This window comes from Aquila chrysaetos, chromosome 2 (genome assembly GCF_900496995.4).
Source record: "Aquila chrysaetos chrysaetos chromosome 2, bAquChr1.4, whole genome shotgun sequence".
Lineage (NCBI taxonomy): Eukaryota > Metazoa > Chordata > Aves > Accipitriformes > Accipitridae > Aquila > Aquila chrysaetos.
Window position 1 is genome coordinate 13,263,272 of NC_044005.1, and position 22,380 is coordinate 13,285,651.

Below are 22,380 nucleotides of genomic sequence, written 5' to 3' on the forward strand. Positions count from 1 at the left end.
GCGCGTAACGGCCGCCTCGCCGCCCGCCCTCCCCAAACGCCACAGCGCACTCTCACGCCAGCGCTCTCCGAAGGCGAGCCTCCGGGAGAGGGGCGGGAGAGCCCGCCCGCCGGGCTCAGCCGCTTAGCCCGGCCGCAACAGGCGGCTGCGGCAGGCCCCGCTTGCGGCGACCGGGGAGGGGGAGCGAGAGCCGGGGCAGACCCTCAGGCGGCTCCCACCCGCCTCCGCGGAGACACGTCTCCACTCACCTCCTCAGGAGCGCGGGGCGGCCGTAGTCTGCCGGCGGGGGCGGGGGGGGGGGGGGGGGGGGGAGAGCGCGGCGTCGCCCAGGCCCCGAGGCAGCGGCGGCGGCCCCGGCTGCCTGCGCCGCTCGGCGGGGACGGGCCTGGGCGGGGCCGGACGTGAGCGCACTTCCGCGGGGCGCCGCCATGGCGGGTGAGTGAGGGCGGGCGGCTGGCTGCAGGGCGGGGGGTAAGGGGGGGGGGGCTGCTCCCCTCGCCCCGCCGAGCGGCGGCAGCAGCGGCCGGGCTCTGGGGCCGGCTGCTCCTTCTGGGTGGGAGCGAGGGGCTGCGGGGGGCCAGGCCCGGGCCTGGGGCAGCGGGGAGCAGCCGGAGGCCGGGTCCTGGCGCTTCCCGACTAAATTAGTAAGGTGTGGGTGTCCGTTGCGCCCTGCCAGCCCGGCGGTGTGTTGCCGTCACGCGTGGGTGTGGGTGCGGGCGAGGAAGGTGCCCGGCGCTCGCTCGTGCCCCCGGGAGAAGCGAGTGACACCCGTGTCTCGCCACGTGCGCGGGCTTCGCGTTTGTGACCGCTTTTCAAGCGCCTCCGAATAAAAGTTAAAACCAGCCAAGGGTGCGGGCGGAGCGGCGGGCGTTACGGCTTGGCTTCGGGCCGGCCTGGCAGCCCCCTTGCTGCCTGGGGTGGGGCGGGACCCGAGGCGTGAAGGCGGGGGCAGAAAGGGCCGCTGGCAGCCCTCCGGAGCCCTGAGGGGACGCTCACCCCTGCAGGGAGTTGCCCTGTGCAGCAGGTTCCCCTTGCTGTGCGTTCCTCTGAGGGACACATCGTGAAATGCGGGTGTGACGGTCGGGGGTAAAGCACCCGCCGCCTTCAGTGGGACACGGCTTTCTCCCAAACGCTTCAAACTCGCGTGTAGGCGTGAATTAAGTGAGACGTTCACGGCATGAGCGCTGCACGCATGCAGTAATTGTGGCTGTGATTTCTTACTGTTATCGTACGTTGATGGAAGACGGCTAGATTGGTCAGTCCTGCAAAGCCGCTACAGGCCATGTAACAGCATCACATCTCAGAACATGCTTGCATTTTTTTTAGTAACACGGTTTTCTTGTAAGTAGTAATAAGGCTGATAGATGAGGAATTAGATTTCATGACTGAAGACAGTTAATGTAAATTCCATTTTACTTTAATCAATATTCTGCAGTAAAGCGAGGAAATCGTTTGCACAAACAGCTGCCGGACAGCACGCTGATTTGTTTCTGTGTGCTTTAAATGGCTTGAATGTCTTTATTTTGTCATGCAGCAAGAAGTCCTGCTGATGGTACTCCAAGAAGACCTGTTTTACCTGTCAGCGCAAGAAAAATTAAAGATAATGCAGCAGACTGGCATAATTTAATGATGAAATGGGAGAGACTGAATGATAATGGATTTACTGTCGCAAACAAAATAGTCAACATGAAGATCAGTGAGCAGTAAGTATGTTAATACGTACAAGTAAAGACAGCATAAAGATTGCCTTTATTGAGAAATTAATCTGTTTTCTTCACTAAAAAGTTCTTTTTGGAGATGAGGGAAAGAATATGTCAACTCTGATCAAACTCAGCAGTTGCACTTTTTTTTTACATAAACTATTTACATTCAAATAATAAACGTCTCATAAAGATTAAAATAATCTCATAAAGTAATGATATTTGCAAGAAATGGAAAATGTTTTTTATACATAGTCAAGCATAACGGATATTTAAAATACTTATATAATGTACAAAGTTAGAATCTAATCCTATAGATCTCAGCCCATGTGAATTCCCTTACTCTCTTGCATATTTATACTGAGGCCAGTATTACGAAATTTCACTCAAGTCAAAAGTTCAGCAGATTTTAAGAAAGAATCAGTGATTTATATAGACAAAAAAGTTTTAACAGTGATGATTTAAAAAAAAAGAAAACAAAACAAAAAAACAACCACTTTGGTAGAGCTATTATCTTCACACTGTAAAGAAAACCCTCTAACAGGGTTTTGAGAAGAAAATTCTCCAGAGTCCTGACAGCTGAACAGGATTTGTCTGACAGGGTTCTGACAGGTACAAGCTCAGGAATATTTTGCTGTAATAGTGTCAGATGTTGCTTTCACTCTAGCAAGTCCCTCTTCCCTGTCTAAGTTGACAGCTTCTGTGGGAAAGTCAGCAAGACAGGGTAGGTGTCCGCACAGTTAAATGTCTTGGCTTAAATTGTGCATGAAGCCTGGGCATACCTTGTCCGTTATAAGAGAATAACCTCCAACACAGGGGCAAGGTAAAGTGGGAAGAGGCATTATCTTAACACCTGCAACTGTTTTTTCAAGCACATGCTCTAAGGTAAATTCTATGTTCCTCTGAAGATTATGGTACCAGCCCCAATTGCTCCCATGACTAGCTATGTATCTTACTATTTTTATGTAGGAATTCTCATGAACAGCCTGTGAGAGAGAGATTTTGTAGGATCAGACCACATGGATTTTAAATCTTCACGGCTCAAGTAAACCTGTATGCAGTTGTTTACTCTCCCTTATGTTTCTATTTTAGATTTCCAGACAACAAATGGGAGATAGCATGTGATAACGGTGCCACAGAATCTGAAAAGCCAACTCCAAAATACAATGAAGAACTGGACAATTGCTGTGCGGAATTACTTGAGACCTTAAAGCATATGGTAACGCTCATTTTTCAATCTTAGTCAATATGAATCAATTCCAAGTATGTTCAAGTATGACATAAGGAAATGTCCTCAAGTATTTTTTGTAAACAGAAGATTGGGATTTTTATTCATAGTTCTTTGGCTTCAAACCTAAATCATGATAAATCTGGTGTGTACCATTTATTTGCTTGATTGGTAAATTTGAAAGTTGGTTTTACATCTGCTTTCTGCTTATAATTCTACTCATCCCTTTATAAAGTGATCTTCTGAAAATGAGTCATACAAAAAATGCATTCTAAAACTGCACCTGTTTTCTCATCCTGAATATTCCCCCTGTTTAGAGCAAAACAAACAACAAAGCATAAAGGAGTGCTTTACCTGCCATCATATCCTTGCAGCTAACTGATGAGACAATGCAGTTACATTTTTAGTCTGCCTACCTGCTTTTTCTGTACAGAACTCCTTCTCTAGAGAGTAGAGTAAGATAATTATTGTGTAACCCATCTTTTTTCTGGATACATTACTAGGAATTAATGTCACCTGTCAGTTTGAGAGGAAACAAAAATAGGGGTTTTTTGCCCTATACTGTAACTTAAAATTTTTATTAAAAATAACTTTTACAGCCTTCTGCCATAGTGGAGGCCCATTAAAAAGACGATAGATCTATTTTTCATACAGACAGGGTACCACTCCAGTATTTAGAATAAGCAGAAAAGCAGCTAGATTTTCCTCAAATTTTGATCTGTGGGGAAAAGTAGCAGTAATTTGGGATTTTTTTTTAATTTTTTTTTTTCCTTGAGGTAGTTTTGTATTCAGAATACCAAGTGTGTTGATGCAATTTTTTGCTACTCCTGAGCAATAGGAGTCTAAGCAGCCAGTGTTAGATTGGATACTAAACATAGCTGCTACAGACATACTTTATTTTTCATTCCTCATGAGTCTGTACCAGCTTATGAGTCTATAGAAATATCTGTATTTTAGCTCATTGACTTAAAGATATGGCCTGCAAGCTCCATTTTCTTGTAAATATTAGTCCCCATCAGTAGTGCACAAAGTCAGGTGAACGTGAAGGAAGTGGATGGAATGATCTGGTTTTTGAAGCAAGCTGTTAAATCAGCCTGGATATATTGTCAGTCATAGCTTGAGCTGCTTTTCTCACGTGCCGCTGATCTTTTGAAATAAAATTTAAGTCATCTTGACATGGTAATGTAAGAAAGTGTGTGTTTATAGGGCTTGTACCACACTTGTTCATAGACAGCCTGATGGTTTTCCCTAGTACTAAACTGCTATGGGAGAAACCCAGAGACAGGTGAAAAAATGAGAGGATGCTTTAATATATTTCTATATGGAGGAAACAAAAGAATTACGCAAAATCAGAGTCAGTAAGTCATATCTGCAGTGTTCAAAACTTTAGGGTATCTCATATTAAATCTGTGTATAAATCCCATCTTTGATTCCTGTCTGGAGTTAAAAAAAATGAGTTAGAAATGTTAAGAATAAATAGTCTTCAGAAATAGTGTGTTTTAAAAAAATGTTTAAGATTATAGTAGCCTAATGTTCCCAAGATGTTTGTTAACATTACATGTTCATAATTTTCAGACAAAAATACAACTGAAAATGGAAAAGCTTACTTTGACTACTAAAGCAATCTGTGACTTGGAAACATTCCACCATGGAGCTGGGAGTTGCACAGCACCTTTCTTTCATACATGGCCCACACCATACTTCTGTAAGTAAAATATTGGTTATCTTAGCTAATTGTGTTGTGTCATTGATGTCATCTAATTTAGGACTGAAAAATAAACCCTTTTATGTGAATGTCTTGCCTTAGAGAGAGAGTGTATCCGTCTCCTTTATAATTGACTAATCAATAAACACATGAATGCACTACTTGGCTTAGGATTACTGCTGATGACTGCTTGCATGAATTGCCAAGCATTGTCTGACATGCAACAATTACAGCATAAAACTAAGCTTGTCAGCAGCTTACAGTGTCCAAGCTGCAACAGCCACATCCTTTGTAGAGAGAGATGTATTTGCAACTTCGTAGTGTTAAGCCGTAGGCTTAACTGACTTGACTTGTTATTTGACACTGAAATGAAATTCTTGAATGTGAAGAACAGGCTATACCTCAGTTATTTCTCAGGCAGCCAACGAAAAATTCCTCTGATCTCAATGTCAGTCAAGACAAGTAAAGAAATGTTCGGTTACTGTCTACTGTTAACATCAATCCTTTTAGCATTCACTTGATGGCAAAAGGTACTGCCTCCCAACTGGTATTACTGCAGTTTTAAAACTGAATTCAAGAGAAGCCTGATTGCATGCAAACCAACTGCCTTCTTTGTGAAGTGAAAGTCATACCTTTGTGAAGCCCTGCTTCTTACTTCACTACCACAAGTTAGCGAGCATCTAATGTATTAGTTTCTGCCAGCTTAAAAGGGTAAGAATGACAAAGAAAGACAGCTGCTGTCAAAGCACTTGTTGTGACTGAATCATTTAATGATGCTGTCTACTCCATGGAAGACTAAATCTTCCTGAAGGCAGTGATAGTTGAGGCTAAGTTAGAAACACAAGATCAGTCTCTCTTTAAATATAATTTATGTGGCTATTTTTTAGAAAGTAAACCAATTAAAGATTATTACATAAATATATTTTAACCCCCCATACCAGTATTACTAACATAACTAGTAACAATATTAGTTTTTACATTACACACTTCAGTTTTGGTCTGGTTTTTTGTTTTACCGTTATTTTTCACTATTGGGATCACTTGTTGGTGATTGTGCATTGCTAAAGTGCCTGACAGCATGTGAGGACATCCTTTAGATTAGCTAAAATCAACAGTGACTCTAAAATGTGAAGCTTGTATTTCAAGATAGCATTACCAAATTTTAAAATCAATTTTCAGTTATTTGAAAGAATAGCTATAATTGCTAACTTTACAGTGGATCCTGAGAATCAATACCACTGCTTATTCTAGAATTAAAAGGAGATTAATGTCAAAATCACAAGTGTATCAAATATATCCAAAAGCTGAGGAAATTGTTTATCATTTTATATTCTAGTGCACAAACATTATTAATGCTGTAAAAAACAAGATTTCTCAATATGGGGAATAGCTTATGTAAGGTAGCAGGTTTTTAATGATCAACATATTACAAGTGTAATTTAACTTCTAGAGAATTGCTGAAACGTTCTGGTCAATGTGCTTGGTTTTTCAATCCATTTCAGATGAGGTTTCTTTGAAGCTCTCTGAAATGTACAAGAAGGAACTACAACTCAAGCAAACAATTGTACAAGACATTGCTCATTCTGCTGACCAGGATCTGATGATGGTCTATTTATCATCATGGTTATATCAGCCTTACATTGAGAACAGCAGCAAACTACTACTTGAAGCCATGCTGCTGGAAACAGGACATAGACAGTGCTAGAAGTTCAAATGTTACATGGCTTGCTTCTAATGATGCTTACATGAAACTGAAATGGCAAATTGCAACTTACCAAGTGCGTTGAATTTTTGTAAAACATTAAAAATATTTTTCTCTATTTGTATTTATTATTTTGTATCAGCCGATACTCCTTTTTCTTCAAGAGACAATCTGGTTTTGGTTGCTTTATCCATTTTAAGTGCAATAGAGAGGCTACAGGTAGGAGGCCAAGTCCCCTATAATCAGAAAGAGGTCAGCACTACTTGGTCGTCTGGGGGGATTCAATGCACATAGGCACCTACAGCAAAGAATTTACTTTCCAAGTCTTGACAGTCTAAAATACTTACATTGTCCCTTTCACCATAGAAATTCAGCACTTCCTGATCTTCCATGGGCATGGCTTAACAGGGCTACTGCTTTTGTACTTGCTTTATAAATGGGGAAAAGGAAAGGAAAGCACAAAAGGCAGGATCCAAAAGGATCCACATAGTTTGGTATGTGGTTCTGAAATGCTGTCACAGACACTAGTGTAAATTCTGGTTTGGTTTTGATTATAGTGTGGTTAGGTACATCACCCTTGAAGAGTGATCCAAGCCTGAACTAGCACACTGGGAAGATTTAGTACAACTCACCATTCCACAGTCATACAATGAAAAAGGTCTTGTCTCTTTTAATTCATTGTAACTTTTTCTTTTAGAGATGGTTCATGAAAGCAACTGTTCAATAAAAACAAGACCTGCTTCAGTCATGGCCTTATCCTGTATTGTTTGCTTCCTGTCATAGGGCTCAGTGAGTTTTTCCTTGGATTACTGTTTCTGGTGTCAAGTGGTTTTGGTTTAAAGGTGTGCCTCCTCTGTATTTTTGGTTAGCAGTTTACATGACAGGAATTGGTGGCTCAAATTCTTGCTTTTCTTTTTCAAGCTGCTTTTTTGGAGAGTAGAGAGTGTGTTCAGGAGAAACAGTTAATGCAAAAGCTAAATGCTGAAGTGGAATTCAGTACCCTTATTTGCTTTCACTCCTAAAGACGTAATAATCCCTGTAACGTACCGTTATGTCAGACCTGGGTAGCATGGAGAAGCTGCTCCACTTACCCAGCCTTTAGTAACTGTTAGCTGCTATTGCAAATTATCACTTTTCAGAAGTGTACTACAATGTGGAAACTACACAGCTGTGTCATTAAACTTTTAGTTAAATCCCTAACGTGTAGTGAATGTAGGCCTTCTGCTTACTTCATTATGATTAATAATCAAAATTCCTTCCACTTACTGATTGCGTGTATGACCTGGTCCTGTATAAACTGTTTATTTAGATCTCATATTTCACACAATTATGTGGTGTTAAATGTTTCATTGTTGTGCCCTGACAGATGTTTACCCTTGATTCTCCTTGAAACAACTATTTGAACTGAAAGACAGTAACATGAAATGCACACTGCTATGAAATGACCATGATGGCTGTGGCTTGACACTAGAAAAATCTAATTAAGACAGTGAGAGATTCTGGAACAGATTTCTGATAGGAAAAGTAGGGTCACTTACTTAACTAGTTTCAAGCTGAAACCCCATAAGCTTGGTAAGGGAAATACATGAGTTTTCTGCAATAACAGAACAGACAGACATGAATTGGAAAAGTTTCCTCAACATGTTGTTCTGTTCAACAACGAGGTTGTTTCTGACAGCTTAATAGTGTTCTATTCTTACCCGAAATTTCTAGCATCTAAAAAGAAATTCTGCTGTCGCTCAAGGAGAACACAATCAGTTATGAATAGCTTTGTTGGGTTTTATTATTTTTCTGTGCAAGCGTTCCACCTAGTTTAACAGCCACCTTAATTTTTCTGAGTAGGGCCAGACCCTTGTCACTATGGAAACACCTTCATACTTGAAAAATATTTCCCAAGGAGAAAAGGTTGGTTCACTTATAGAATTGTTCTTTTAAGATGAGAGTAGGTGTATTGTATTTCCCAGCGTGTGCAAATCAATAGGGAAGGCAGAATTGAAGCAAATTTTCATTTTCTGCACAGGTGGAAATTGTGGTTTGTTCTTGTTTCTTAGAGGAAATAAGCTCTTCAGGAAGGAGTCTTCGTATTCACAGACCCCCTTGCTCATTAAGTGCTATCAGACACAAGAAGATTACTGCAAAATCATTGCAGAGATGTTTTGCCATTATAGCTCTAAGCAGTTGATTGTTGTATTTGAAGCCCTCAGATGTAGCTGTTAGACATTGGTACAAAAGAGCGTAATAAAGAATTGCTCACTGCAATTGAAGACTGTGAAAGACCAGCAGAACCTTGCTTTGTATGGTATCTTCACTTGTAAGGTAGGCCTGTATCCTCTGACCATTACCACCTCCTAAAAAAAGGAGGAGAAAAAAAACAAAACAAAAACTACACCATAAACCCAACCACCAGACAGGAGCTCACTAACATATGACGACATCTTTCACATGTACACATAAAATGCAGTGTTTTGGCTAATGAAATTAACCTTCTACTTAGGCAACCAAGAAAAAAAACAAACACAGCAAAAACCAAACAAAACCAAACACAACTATGTTAAAGAAATACAGTAGAGCAGACTGTTTCATCTCTAAATTGTCCTTGCTCTTGTTTAGATTAAATTTTAGTGTTTTTCCTCAGTAACAAGACCGTGAAAAAATCAATGTTCATACTTAAGAACAGTTCTGCGTATTACAGGTCCATTTAGCTGATTTATCCAGTTACCTCAGTAGCCTCATGTATTTAGCAAGGAGGCAACGCACCAATTTTAAAAGGTATGTTACCAGTTTTCAGTAATGTCTACAATAGCTCATGAACAAAATAAAGATACTGGTCATTTAAGGCTGTTCTTTTTCAACGTGCTAAGCTTCTTGAAAGAAAAGACAGTGCCTTGGACAAGAAGCTGCTAGGAGGTCTCCACAAAAATATTATCATGCAAGCAACATACTGAAAGTAAGTATGACAAAAATACAAGATAGCAGTAGATAAGTAATTTTGTAAGTTTTCTGTCTGCATAGAGGAACAGGCATTATAGTCAAGGATATCTTTTTATTATGATTAAGTAGTACAGGGCAGTGTGGAGTTACTAGGAAGGTCAAAGCTTAGAACTGATAAAGGATGCATCATCTGAAACAAAAAAGTATAATAAAAGTCTAACAAAAATAGACCATCACAGACTAAGTAAAAAAAGAATTTGGTATCTCATTAAGGAAAATCAGATCACTACAAGCACCTTCCCATTTCTGACTTAAGTAACAGCAGTTTTTAAAGGTGTGGCTGAACATCAGACAAGCATACTTAAATACATTTCCAACAGTTCAGTACCAGTCAGATCTTGTTTGAGGGTATTTTTGTCTCTAACGCAGTAGATGCTTATTTAAGTAAGGATCAGCTAGGCTGTCACATTGTTCCCGGAATGCACAAGTGTGGATTATATTTAATACTGCCCGTTTTTCCAGGCAGATTTATGCACATCAAGTCTAAATGCTAATGAATATTCAAGCTAGCTTTAAGAAAGTGCAGTAACAAAGTGTTTTGTAATCTCAATGGCACAGAAAACACACATTTTTAATGTAGTTTTTATTTTACCCATATACAGCTTGCCAGTACACAGCACATCACTGCTGAACAGCAGTACAACTTACTGCATTTTTAGATGGCTAGAGAGAAAAGGAATTATGTAACAAAAGGGAATAGTGCAACAGTTTTAGGGTTGACAGATTTCCACTTTCCACCCACCCCCAACATATAAAGCAAATAGAATGATGTTAATTCTAGAATTTTTGGTTGCAATGCTGCTAGAATTATATAAACATAAGTTATAAAAAGTACAGGGCATAGAAACAGTTTACAAATAAGTTAAATTTCAATTATTTCAGTATTCACATTAGAAAAATATACATTTTATAGAGTCCATCTTTTCCAGAAGAAAGCATATACAGTTTTCTAATTTATGGCTCCAATTCACTTTGCGAGAGCAAAATATCTTCACTTTGGCCATCTGCTTCCATTGCCAGTAGTGCTTCCACGGTTTCCAAAGGTATCCCCTCAGGTGTGCGAATGTGCATTGTAGTACCATTGGAATCAGTTACAATAACAATACCTTCTGCCTGAGACAAAACAGCAGTGTCTGGATGAGGCAGGATAAGCCCATCTGAAGTCTGAATAAAAATCTGTTCATGTCCCTGAGACAAAAAATCATGGCTCTCATCAGTAATCTCAAAGGCCACAGTTTCATCTACAGTAACTGTATTCTCCAGCACATGTTGTTCCTCTGTGCCACAAGAAAATTCATTGGGGTTTTTAAAAGAGTTTTCATGGTTCACATGAGCAGACAAGGAGGCTTCCTGGACAGGGTTCTGGTGCGACTCAGTCTGAACACTGTGTGGGTAGCTTATTGGCACAGTGTTTGTTGAAAACACTTTTTCAAGTTCCTGCATCTCATCAGTCATACCAGCATTACAAAGTTGTTCAGAATGTTCTTTAATTGCAAAATTATGGTTTTCTTCTTGCAGTTTCTGGTATTTTTGATTGTGACCATTTTCTTCACTTGTTTGTAAGTTAGTGCTCTGACTGCCCACTGCATTCTCCGACACAGAGCTGCAGAGTTCAGGAGCTGACAGTCCATCTGCTGTATTCTCGCTCACAAAGTGCGCTTGAACTAATTGAGGTGAGCCATCTGCTTCAACAGGCAATACAACTTCAGTACGTAGCAGAGATGCGTCACCTGCCATGTCTGGTCCCTGTACGTTTACAGGTTGGGAATACTCTATCCTCATTTTCACAGTCTGGGAGAAGGTACCTGAATTTTCAGCATTGATTCTAACTCCTGAATCAGCAAGTGCATTATGATCCTCTGCTGTCGGTAATGTACTTCCAATTGCACAGCAAGTGATATGCCTATCTTCTGAAAGCAGGATTTCTCCATTTAATGGATTAAAACCTGAAAAGGTGAAAGAAATATCATTTTGTTGGGCAATCTAATGTTGCATGTGCAAAAAAAAATATTTTTCAGCAATAATTTTGGAGGAAAAGCTAGACTACTTCCCTACTTTTTTACCCCAAATTAGCAAACCTGAAGCACTTTACAAGAGTTTCACATCACTTCCCAATGAGAAAGCCAGTATAAAAATACTTGAGGAATTTTTGGATAGTGAAATATCATTGAATATTTCCATACCAAGAGACCTTGCATTTGAAGCAGCATTTTCCTGTTAATCCTGAAAACAACATGGGCTGAAAGTCAAACTCAGTTTTTTTCCATCTGGCATACAGGTGGTAACATTAAAAGATAAAGAATATACCAGGCACAAAGTTGTCAGCTGCTCATCCCCATTACCATTACTACATTGACAGAAGCATTTAAACTTGATAAAATTTCTGTTGATAATCAAGCTCATCCTGGACTCAGACATGTCATCAAGTTACTATGTATCTCATTAGCTGTGCTAACAGCCCCACGAGCACTTCCATGTTTTGACAGAAGAGAAACACTAGAAATTTAGTGTGTTTTACCAGTTATTTGACCTGGGCCACCAAGAGCCAGGTCACAAACCCAGTAGGTAGTTGAACAATAATCACTAAGCTGCAGTAGCATGAGCTGTCAGTTTTTATTACTGAAGACCAAAAGGAACAAGTAGGTTGGGGGGGGGGGGGGGTTTATTATGAAAGATATCACTGCACAACACAGGGGGCCTAACACTGCTCAAGGGACCATTTCTAACTTTGCACTGTAGACTAGCAAAAGCCCTACTAGCAGGTTCAAGCGGAACAAAATTTTAAAAACTCATAGCCCAGAAGAAAATCATAATACAACAAGAAATAAGCATGGTCATGCAGAGAGCCTTTCAGAGAAAAAAAAATAAACTAAGGGGGAAAACAAAAACACAACCATTGACAGAAAGACATGCAAAGGGCAAAAGCAAAGCAGCTTAGAGCAACACCAAAAAAAGATATTTACAAAGCAAGAGGACAGTACTGATATACACATTTTACTAAAGATGGCTAAGGGCTGAAATCTTTCACAACAGTGATCATAATGCCTCTAAATTACTGCAATACTTTTGCATAAAAGACCAGTGGAGTTTTGGGAGATTACAGGTGGGGGACCCATCTCACTCTCCTTTCTAATCCACTGTTACCCTGCCAATCTGAGGGGCAGGGGGAATAAAGACGAAGAAGGGATAAAAAGAAAGGCAACCATCCAAAGACTGCGGTGCAAAACAGTGCAATTCTAATCTTCAGGTTCTGCATCTTCCCTGGGATACAAGACAGACTGCACCAGCTCTCCCCCTCCCCCAGGATCCACAAAGCTCTGATGATATTGCTATTGCAGCCTGCTGGGGCAGAGAGGAAGGACACACACACTGCTTCCTCCTCCTCTGCTCTCCCACTGCTGACACAAAGGTCGTGCACCATCTCCACTATAAGGGATAGGGCGGAGAGGAAGCATTCAGAAAGTACGCAGTATAGGACAGTACTATTCTCATAGTACTGCAGTAGTATCAATATCTGGATTATCATGCATTCAGAATTGAGCTACTGCTGTGATCTGCATCATCCCTAACTTTTTTGCCCCTGCCCCGTGAGGCCTTCCCAGTTAAACAGCTGCTTCTGAAAGACCTGGGAAGCAAGTTAAGAAATGAAATCTTAAGACAAAAACCACAGTAGCTTGAAGAACAAAGAGATTTGTTCAGCTCCTCCATGAACAGAACAGAATTGGAAAATCTGAAGAAGTTACCATCTTTTTCAAACAGTGTACACAAATTCCCACTCTTTTCTTTCACTTCATCTTGACTGGCATAAGCATTATTCACATTCTCCATTACGTCTTCTAACTTGGTCCTTTTGGCTGATGGCAACAGTTCCTCCCCTGAGCTCTGTCAATACAAGAGATAATTAACTGGCTGCCACCGTAACAGCTGACAATATTGGAAAAGATCACAAACTAACTGTGGGCACTTCATGGCAGTGAACTGATACTCTCCTTGAAAACAGGATTTTACACTAAAGTTCTTCCTAAAAGGTAAGGATTTAAACACAGCCCTCGGAATTCACGAAATTCATGATTACTTTTGATATTTGGTTGAAACAATCTGCCTTTGCTTCAACATCAGAGCTGCTCTCCAAGCCTTTGTGATTAGCTGTGCAGCATGAAGTCTGCTATAAGCTCTCTCTCCCAGTTCAGTGAAGGGCTATGAACAGCCTGCCCAGCACTGTTTGGTTAATGAAGAAAGACCAATCAGCTCTTTAAATTTAACCACAGGCAGAAATGGAAAAGCACTAGTCTTATTTGCCCACCACCAGAAACAACTCTGGATTAAATAAGAAGTAGAACAGTTAAGGGGACAGACCATAGAGATGTATGTGACTTTCAAGAAGAGGAAACACGGCTCCCTGCTACAGCTGTAAAGAGACTAAATGTGGTCAACTGACTTGTTAGAAAGAAAGGAACTGTTTTAATGCACCTCTACCAACCACCAATTAGCAGAGCAACCACTTCTCCAACATCTGAGCCTGCTGTAAGTTAGCCCGTTTACTCCAACACAAAGTATTAGAATCTAGGGATCCTTCTCGCTGTGGGGCCTCCATTTACTAGCACCTCAACAAAATCCTTTCTTTCTTGTGTCATGAGATTACCTGTAAGCCTTTGAGATTCTGTCCTGAATGCTACCAAGTGTCTTCCCAAAGCACACCTTTAGCATGCCAATTCATATGCTCTGCTATGATACCACAGTAGAGAGTACTTCTTTAAGTATTTCCAAACTCCAAACACCATGAAAGCCTTACTTTAACATGGGTCAGATAATACTAGTATGATGTTGTAAGGAATAATTATCAGTTTTAACAAGTTTTAATTTGTCTTAGTTTCATTTTTAATTTTCACAAAGGTATTCCATACCTCAGCTAACCGTTTTTGTCCCAGTATCTCCACAGGCACTTGCTCACTAACCATTTTAGTTATACATTGTGAACAAGAGTCTACACCTTGCATCTTTCGTTCTCCAGTGAGTATTTCTGTAATTCCTAGTGATGCAGCAACCTTTAAAAACAGTTATAGGAAAAAAAGTAAAAGTTAGCCTCTCCAATCTGAATGCTGAAATACTGGTTCATTTTCTTAAAACTGAACTAGAACTACATGGGGTCTAATCTGACAATCAATCATCACAGCTCAATGAAGTATTTAGACTGCCATGTTTTCTACTAGCCTCCATATTAATAGAACATGACCTTCACTTGAAGGTGAATATTAACAGGCGAACTTGAAAGAATTAGGAGTACAATGGTTATATATAGAATCCAGTTACTAAGAGCAGAGTCTAATAAAGAACTCTGTCGAGGCTCTCCATTATTTAAAAAACATTTAAGTCTTCCTGTTTAAGAGTATCTCTTAATATCTCTCAAGATTTCCCCCACCCCATTCCATTCCTGTGCTTCATCCTTACATAGGTGTGCTACTATACAACTTCTCAAGGGTGGGCTGGTTTTTTTGTTTGTTTGGGTTTTTTTAAGAGCATAATTCTATATTAAGAATCCACATTAACACTGAAGAGAAGCAAGAAAGAGGTTCCATTTTGGGACTGCCAGTATCAACAGCACCCCTTTACTTGGTGCAACTTCATTTCTCCAAAGGGAAACATCAGTGTTAGTTACAAAATAGCCAGATGAGCATGCAGTAATTCTAGAAAGTTTTTTAGTTTGTACAGTGAACGTCATAATTTATTCTGAAAAATAAATATTAACCACTGCTAACAGTCCATACAGGACTTTATTTTTTTAAACCAGGATTATTATAAGAACCAAAATCTTATCTCCACTGTCCCTACTGAGTTTCCAGTGTGCTCCCCTCTCATAGTAGTTGCAAGTTCAGTGCTGATGTACCTTAATGACCACATCATTTAGAAATTTTGTTGGAGGTAGTATACAAAATAGTGTTTTCACTACTGGAAACAGAGAAAGGAAAACAAAAATATGTTATGTACAAAGAGCTGTTTTATTCTAAGCAAGGGGAACACAGATCAATAAGGAACTATAAGGCTAAACAGACCCACATTAAAGAAAACAAAAAACAATCACCTGAAAAGCAAACCTACATTGTCTTTCTAGATACAGCTGCATAAACAATGAATCTGAACTCACTGAAATAACAGTTTGCAGTTTTATTAATGTATTCAGTACGTTTCATATTTGTTAGTATGACTGAACTGCATAGATGCATTCAGTTTGTCCTCATTTTGCAATGAAACCACTTATCCCTTTAAATCAAGGCCACTCATTTTAAATATAGACCCCTCCTGCCTAATCAAACATCAAGATGTACTTTGATTAGCAGTTAATGCTAAATACACCTTGCAGTAACATGCAGCTTCATACTACCCTAAATACACAAGATGGGTATTGGCACTGCTAGAATTTTTTTAAAATATTTCTAGTTTTATCTACTGCCATAAACTAGAATTGTAGTTTTATTAGGGATTTGTTTTTCTCTTTGGTTAGTTGTTGGACTTTTTACAATTATGACTATTTGTGTTCATCAAAAAACATGTTTTCTTCAAATAAGCTTTGTCATGCTGGTAAAGTTATCAGAGAAAAAAATACGCAAAGCATCTAAAATAAATAAAACAAAACCAAAAAAATCACAGTTCCTAATAGAGTGCTTTATTACCTTAGCATCTTTTATTTCAACAGGCTGCTGGCAACTCAGCAAATCAGAATTACTGAGGTGATCAAAAGCCATTTTCTTTACCATATTATGCAAGTCTTCAAATTCCCTATACACATCTGGGAAGTAAGCTTTGGCTGGATACCCTTTTTCAACCTAGAAATAAGAGGGGAAAAAAAGGGTTTGTTTTCCCCTCCCTATATTTTAAAAAAGAAGATTAAATTAAAGTCTGTCAGTTTGTTTTGTTCAACATTATTTTAAAATAGAAACATTCAAGTCAAAAGATTATGGAATATTCAAAAATGCCACTAAACCAGGCAGCAAAAAGTAAGGCTTTCAATCAAGAGACCTAGCAGAGTTTTGCCTGAGTAAGACTGAAGTGATGTGCAGAACATCTACATTCTGCACAATTCTAACTTAGGAGATTCAGATACATTTCTAAAGGAATCCTTTTATGTATACTAATGGAAGTCTCCTGAAAATAATTTAACATTTTTACATAAAAAACTCACCTTCATCAACAGAAATTCATATACTGTAACAAGCTTTGTAAGACGTGGGAGAGCCAGCTCCATTAAGTCTTCATTATCACATTGTTGTATTAGCTGTCAAAAGCCAGAATGAGTTTATTAGAGCAAAGCAGCCTACAGAGGTTATGCATCCCACATTCAGAACATAAAATATTGCTACTTTTTTTGAAAGATACACTATATGTTTAAGCAGCTTTGACAATAGATGCAAACATAACACCAAAAGAGGAGATAAATTAGAAAACCTCAAAACAGTTATTACCCATATACAGACAAAACTCAATCCCACAAATGTTGCCAATTCATAGAAAGAAGAGCAACATCAGTAGGTTTAGTAGCCATAAAGGATCTTCCAAAACACACTGGAAGCAACCAAAAGATTGTGTTACTTGCATGGATTTTAATCCCCATTCTATCCTCCCCCAAGAGCTTCTTTGTGGTTTTAGTTTGTTTTTTCTTTTCCTTTTTTGATGTTGCCCAACTTCAGTTGGGTTTATTTCTTTTTACTGTGTTGGAGGAGATACACAATAGTAGCTAGTAACTTTGCTTCTCCAGAAAAAGGATAGTGAGAATATATATCTACATGTCAAAAGTCCCTTTCCAGACTGAGTTTGCATTTTGCCTTTGTCCAGTGTTCTGCTACAAGTATTTTTTCCTTAAAAGACAACTTAATGTTTTCTTCTTAGAAGACGTCTTAGGCTTTCATCTTGTCAGTACATAAGGATGTAAAAAAAAAAAAAAAAAAAAAAAAAAAATCAATCTTTTTGAAAATGATTCCTTGAAAATATGCGATCCAAAAAAAAAAAAAAAAAAAAAAAGGGGCGGGGGGAAGATACTTGTGAAGTAATTGCAGAAGAGAACCATACCTCTTTTAACCTAGCTTTTCTTCTGAATACATTGTGTTCTGCTGACACACTACTAAGTGACTTTGAAGGGGACTGACCAGGTCTGCTAAGCCTTCCAGAACACCTAGATCTTCCACCCATCCTTGGTCGACCACGTCTCTTTGGTCGTCTGGGTCTTCCAGGTCCTTTAGCCGTTATGGGTCCCCAGTGTCCTGAACTGGCTTCATTTTGTTGTTCTGCCAACATCTGTCTGCTTTCTGCAGACTTAGAAGTCTTAATTAAAAGAAAGAGATAAGTATTTATTCACCATTTTAAACAGTGTTTTGAGGAAGACAATTTTATAATTAAATTCATCTATTCAAACAATAAATAGCATATTAAATAAATGCAAAGCTGGATACAAGCATAACTGCAAAGAAAGTTGTGGAATAAATCTAACACGTTAGTAAGACTGCTACTTCTGCAACACATATGCCATAATTTGTGAAGTTAGCATTTTTGATCCACAAAATGTCACACAAAATGCAAAGATAAAGGGAATGTAATTAAAGAGCTATTTTATGTCAGTTAAATATGTTTAATGTTTTTGAAGTAAAATATGTCCTCTTCAAATAAAGAGGTTGTAGAAATAACTAGCAGTAGAACACACCCAAAGAAAAATTTGGGTTTCACGGTAACTACGTCAAAGCACGAAGACTTCATATGAAAGACAAAAACTCTGAACAGCCATGAATAGTGACAAGCCTGGTAACTAAAAATCAAAATACATCGCCCAGTTTCCACATTTCAAAATCCTTAGTATTCCGTAAGAACACAGCTAAGAGGTTGCTTCCGTTATAAAACCACATGGCAAACTCAAAGTACATTTTCTATGGTTGTCATTGTGATTTCAGTGCAAAATTTTTTTACTAATCAAAGCAGTGATTTCTTCCTGAACACATCTTGTCTTCTCTTCCAAGCTAGAATTTCTAAGAATGTCCTAGTATTTTTTTTAAGAGAGTTTACAATAGTACTGAGTTATATCAGGGTTCTTTTCATAATCAGTACATTTTCATTCCAACGTTCAGTAGCTCCCTACTGTTCTAGTGATTAGGAAAGCTCTAAAAAGGCCAAATTTATGTCAGTTCTGTCCAGGGATTAAATTACTAAATTAGTTCTAAATATGACGTAAGACTAGGTTGAGCATGGGGATCTTGATTGCCTTCCTGTCTGTATTAATGTACCAGTTTTAATAATCCTGCTATTCTTTCTAGAAAGTATTTACCTGGCCAAAAACTGTAACAAATCTGTGAGTTAAAGTGCAAATTTGTAGAATTCATATTTGCTAGTTAAAAGTAGCAGGTATAATAGCAGTCTAGTAATCAGTAGTAGTAGTACATATGAGACCGAAATTTTTCTAAATTCCCATCATCCTGGGTGAAATAAGTGCTGCACAGGGAAGTAACAGCTACATAATAATACAGAGAGCAGACTTCAGCATTCTGCAATTCTCTCTTTCCACAGATGAGAGAAGAATGTAGAGGGTAGTTGAGGTTTGTTTGCTGCATTGGCATCTTAAGCTGTAAATGTTCACGTTTCTGAGGATAAGTACACATTTACAAATAAAAGTAAAAATGTGACACTACTACATCTAAATGAGTATTTTTTCCTAGACAGCAGCTGTATCAGCTCTTGCTGCAAGAAGTTAGAGTCATTTTAATATTAAAAGAGAAACTTTACTTTGAAGTGACCAGAACAGAAAACATCACAGAAAAAAATTTGCAGCTAAAGTAGCTTCTAACCGAGAGACTCAAGTTTCACCAAAGTGTTTCATTTGCAGTGGTAGCGAAGCCACACTTTCAAACCCTACTCTAGGAAAAGCTGCGGTCCACTGTCGGATTCCAAACAAGTGTCATCACAGAAAAATCTCAATTTCTCTAACAGAAATTGATAAAGCAGATGATGTCTTGCTGTCTATCATGCCAAAGGTTGTAACTGAACAATGCTATTTACACAAAGTTTTTTCAAGCTGAAAACTGTATGTCAGAAAACCAGTAACAAATGAACCCTCAGTGAACGTTTTATGTGCCTGTGCAAGAATACTATTCCTGCAACACTGCAAGAGACAATAATTTGATTTTTAAAACACTTCAGTGGGAAATTTTTTCGATTTAGTGTATCGGTGGATATTCGGAGCAGTACAAGACTATGCAGCTACAAACCTGCCATTCTACTTTCCACAGAACTGACAGCTTTTCTAAGTAACACACTTTACCTGTTCTCCAGCCTTCGAACCAACAGTTTCTTCCAGACTGGTAGCTAGTGCATTTTCATTATTTAAAGTGACAACAGTTGAATCCAAATGTGCTGGACTCATCGTTTCCTCTCTTATTTCACAGGCATTGTCCACAAATACACTTCCATTAGGCTTATTTAAAGGTATTTTTTGAGGTGAAGACTCCAGCTGTCCATGGCCTGGGTTAAGTTTATAATGTCTTGCTAATCCTCCTTTTCCTATATAGGATTTTTCACAAGTCTGACATTTAAACGTTTTGGGTTTCAGATTATAATTTGAAGAACTGAATAATGCATCCTTTCCCTTCACCTTTCCTTCTTCATCATCTTCTATACTCAGCTCAGAGTAGTCATCAGAATCAGACTGATGACCATCAGCCAAATCCTCCATTTTAATGAATTTATAATCTTTAGCTTTGTATTTGGGGGGGCGTGAAATCCGTCCAGAACGAGTTTTCACTTTCAAGGATTTTTTTAACTTGTCATCTTTTTGTTTTTTTTCAAGGCATGGTATCAGAGTATTTGCTGAACTAGCTGCAGCCATGGTAGTATTGGGAGACCTTGTAGCCGATACTGTGGCACGTGTAGCTTTCTGTCCATTTAGCATCTTAGATGTGGGAATCTTGTTCACAGACACCGATCCATGAGATGGTAAAGGTCTCTGCATAAGCAACTGAATTGGAGACTCAGAAGAATTATGCAGGAATAGCTGCTGCTGCTGCTGCTGCTCAGTTCCTGTAACAGGCTGTATCCTAATTATCTGGGGATTAATAATGCCAAGTCCTGGTATGCTAGAATTTCTACCAACCGACTGACTCAGCGTTATAGTTTTGGACTGGATTGGTGCCAATGACGGCATTGGCCTTTCAGTTTCCTTCATCTGTCCTGGCTGAACTTGGACACAAATGGCTTCCAGCTGCTTTTGTGGAAAAAAGGAAGAGTTGAGATCACACACATACAGTATTTCTAAATAAAGACAATACTTATCAAGATGATACACATGTGCCCTCAAAGCAAAGCACGAAGAAACCAACGCACATCATTAGTTTTCCGTTTTAATGCATCAAAGCACAGATTTAACATGAAAGCACGGATTCCCTTCCTTCAAGCTACGGGCTTTCCTGCACATTTACTGATCTGACTGCTGTTCAAGTAAAGCATGTGAAGTTTTAGACCATGTCACAGCTTTGTTTCCTGCTAGCAGGCCTGTTCCGGAATAGCACAGTCAATGCCACTACCTAGGCAATTTCATAACCTTCAGCAAACCAAACACAGGTGAACTACAGTCTGCTAAACAACACAGGCCAAATACCAGATCCAGGACATACTGTAGTAAGTGCTCAGTTCAAAAAACACTTTGTGATGATGATTAAGAGGAGGCATGTGTTACTGTTCACCTCCCTCACAGTCTCTCCTCCTCATCTGAATTTCTGCCTCAGCTCAAACCAATCACTTGACAACCCCTGCACCCCAAAACGTGGGCTGAAAGCCCAGGTACTGTCACCTTCTGTAAGAGCGGCATGCATTTTCTACCTGTGCATCACTACGTAGCCGCTACTGAACAGCTCTTCTAAGCTGTTTTAGCTGCATGTGTAGTCGGACCAAAACACTGACCGCAGCAGCTAGTATCTACATTCAAACGCGGATTTGTCTAAACCGTGCTGGAAGTTGTGTCTTTCAGCTGCGAGGCTGGAGTCTACACCCAAGGGCAGGTGTGACTGAGGAGGAAGACCAAAAAAAAAAAAAAAAGTTAAAAGCCATTAAGCCCCCGCCCCGAGACCTGCCCTCGGCGGTGCACTTCACCACCCCACGGGCGCCGCAGGCTCCCTCCCTCCCCAGCCCCCGCCTGGGTTACCTTCTGCGGGAGGAGCCGGGCGGCCGCCATGGATTTGCCCTGCTGCAGGGCGACCCGCTGGGCCACGCTCTGCAGCTGCTGGGCGGCGTTGTGCATGATGCTGGCCAGCGGCGGGGCGGCCCCGCAGGCCTGCGGCGGCAACGGGCCAGCGTCCCGGGACGGCGGGCACCCCTCGCCGCGGGAGGGCGGCGGCCCCGGGCAGGGCTCCAGCGGGGCGGCTGCCACCGCCGGCGGCTTCTGCTGCTCCTGGGCCTTGCTCACTTGCTCGATGACCCGCTGGAGCTCCGCGGGGGCCAGCGGCGTGGCCGCGTGCCGAGGCGGCGGGGGCGGCGGCTCCGCCGTCACCGGCCCCGGGCCCTCGGCGGCGGCCAGCAGCTGCTCCAGCAGCCGCCGCTGCTCCTCGGCGCTCAGCCCCGCGCCCTCCACCAGGCTCCCGTCCGCCTGCAGGTAGAGGACGGTGCCGGCCGCCGCCGCCGCGCCGCCTTCCAGGGCGGCCAAGCTCTGCGCCAGTTCCTCCGTCACCGCCAGCAGCTCCGGGCCCTCCGCGGGGGGCGGCGGGCCGACGGGCCCTACCGCGCCCGCGCCCCCCTCCTCCCCCTCCTCCTCCGCCGCGGCCCTGCCCGCCGCCAAGCTGAGGGGAACCCCGCAGGCGGCGGCCGCCCCTCCGGGGGGCTCGTCTTCAGCGGGAGGAGGGGGGGGGCGGCGGCGCCTCGGTGCCCCCCTCCTCAGGAGCCGCCATCTTGGCAGGCGTCAGCGGGCGGGAGCCGCATCGGGCCCCCCCCCCGGGGAGGTCTCGGAGGCGCGGGGCGAAGCGAGGGGCACCGGCGGCACGCGGGCCAATGGCGCCCCCGGCAGCGGCCCGCCGCGCCCCTGGGGCGGGGCCGC

The 22,380-nt window shown here is 41.1% G+C and overlaps 3 protein-coding genes across 5 annotated transcripts in view; 1 reads left to right on the top strand and 2 right to left on the bottom strand.

Moving 5' to 3' along the window:
* The window catches only part of TECPR2 (tectonin beta-propeller repeat containing 2), a 45,702-nt gene extending 45,334 nt beyond the window's left edge, over positions 1-368 (bottom strand). The window contains exon 1 of the mRNA XM_030029986.2: positions 249-368. The gene's annotated coding sequence lies outside the window, so the exon portion shown is untranslated. The remainder of the gene's footprint in view (positions 1-248) is intronic.
* LOC115348058 (cyclin dependent kinase 2 interacting protein) lies at positions 332-8,599 on the top strand. Of its 3 annotated transcripts, none has more exons than XR_005933942.1 (6): positions 332-435; positions 1,535-1,703; positions 2,793-2,919; positions 4,504-4,633; positions 6,136-6,411; positions 6,500-8,599. XR_005933942.1 is itself a non-coding variant. In XM_030030021.2 (5 exons), exons 1-5 carry the CDS (start codon positions 429-431, stop codon positions 6,336-6,338), a joined length of 636 nt encoding a protein of 211 aa, XP_029885881.1. In that variant the 5' UTR covers positions 332-428; the 3' UTR covers positions 6,339-6,453. The 3 variants fall into 3 exon arrangements, 1 of the variants encoding a protein (XP_029885881.1); XR_005933947.1 differs by having other exon boundaries at positions 7,033-8,599; XM_030030021.2 differs by lacking the exon at positions 6,500-8,599 and having other exon boundaries at positions 6,136-6,453.
* Positions 8,600-9,892: 1,293 nt separating this feature from the next.
* ZNF839 (zinc finger protein 839) lies at positions 9,893-22,364 on the bottom strand. The gene is given in 9 exon segments (XM_030030005.2): positions 9,893-11,272; positions 13,070-13,208; positions 14,231-14,371; positions 15,995-16,147; positions 16,504-16,596; positions 17,388-17,639; positions 19,621-20,559; positions 21,496-22,194; positions 22,196-22,364. Coding segments are annotated over 9 exon segments (3,447 nt in total). The 5' UTR covers positions 22,235-22,364; the 3' UTR covers positions 9,893-10,280.
* Positions 22,365-22,380: the final 16 nt, after the last annotated feature.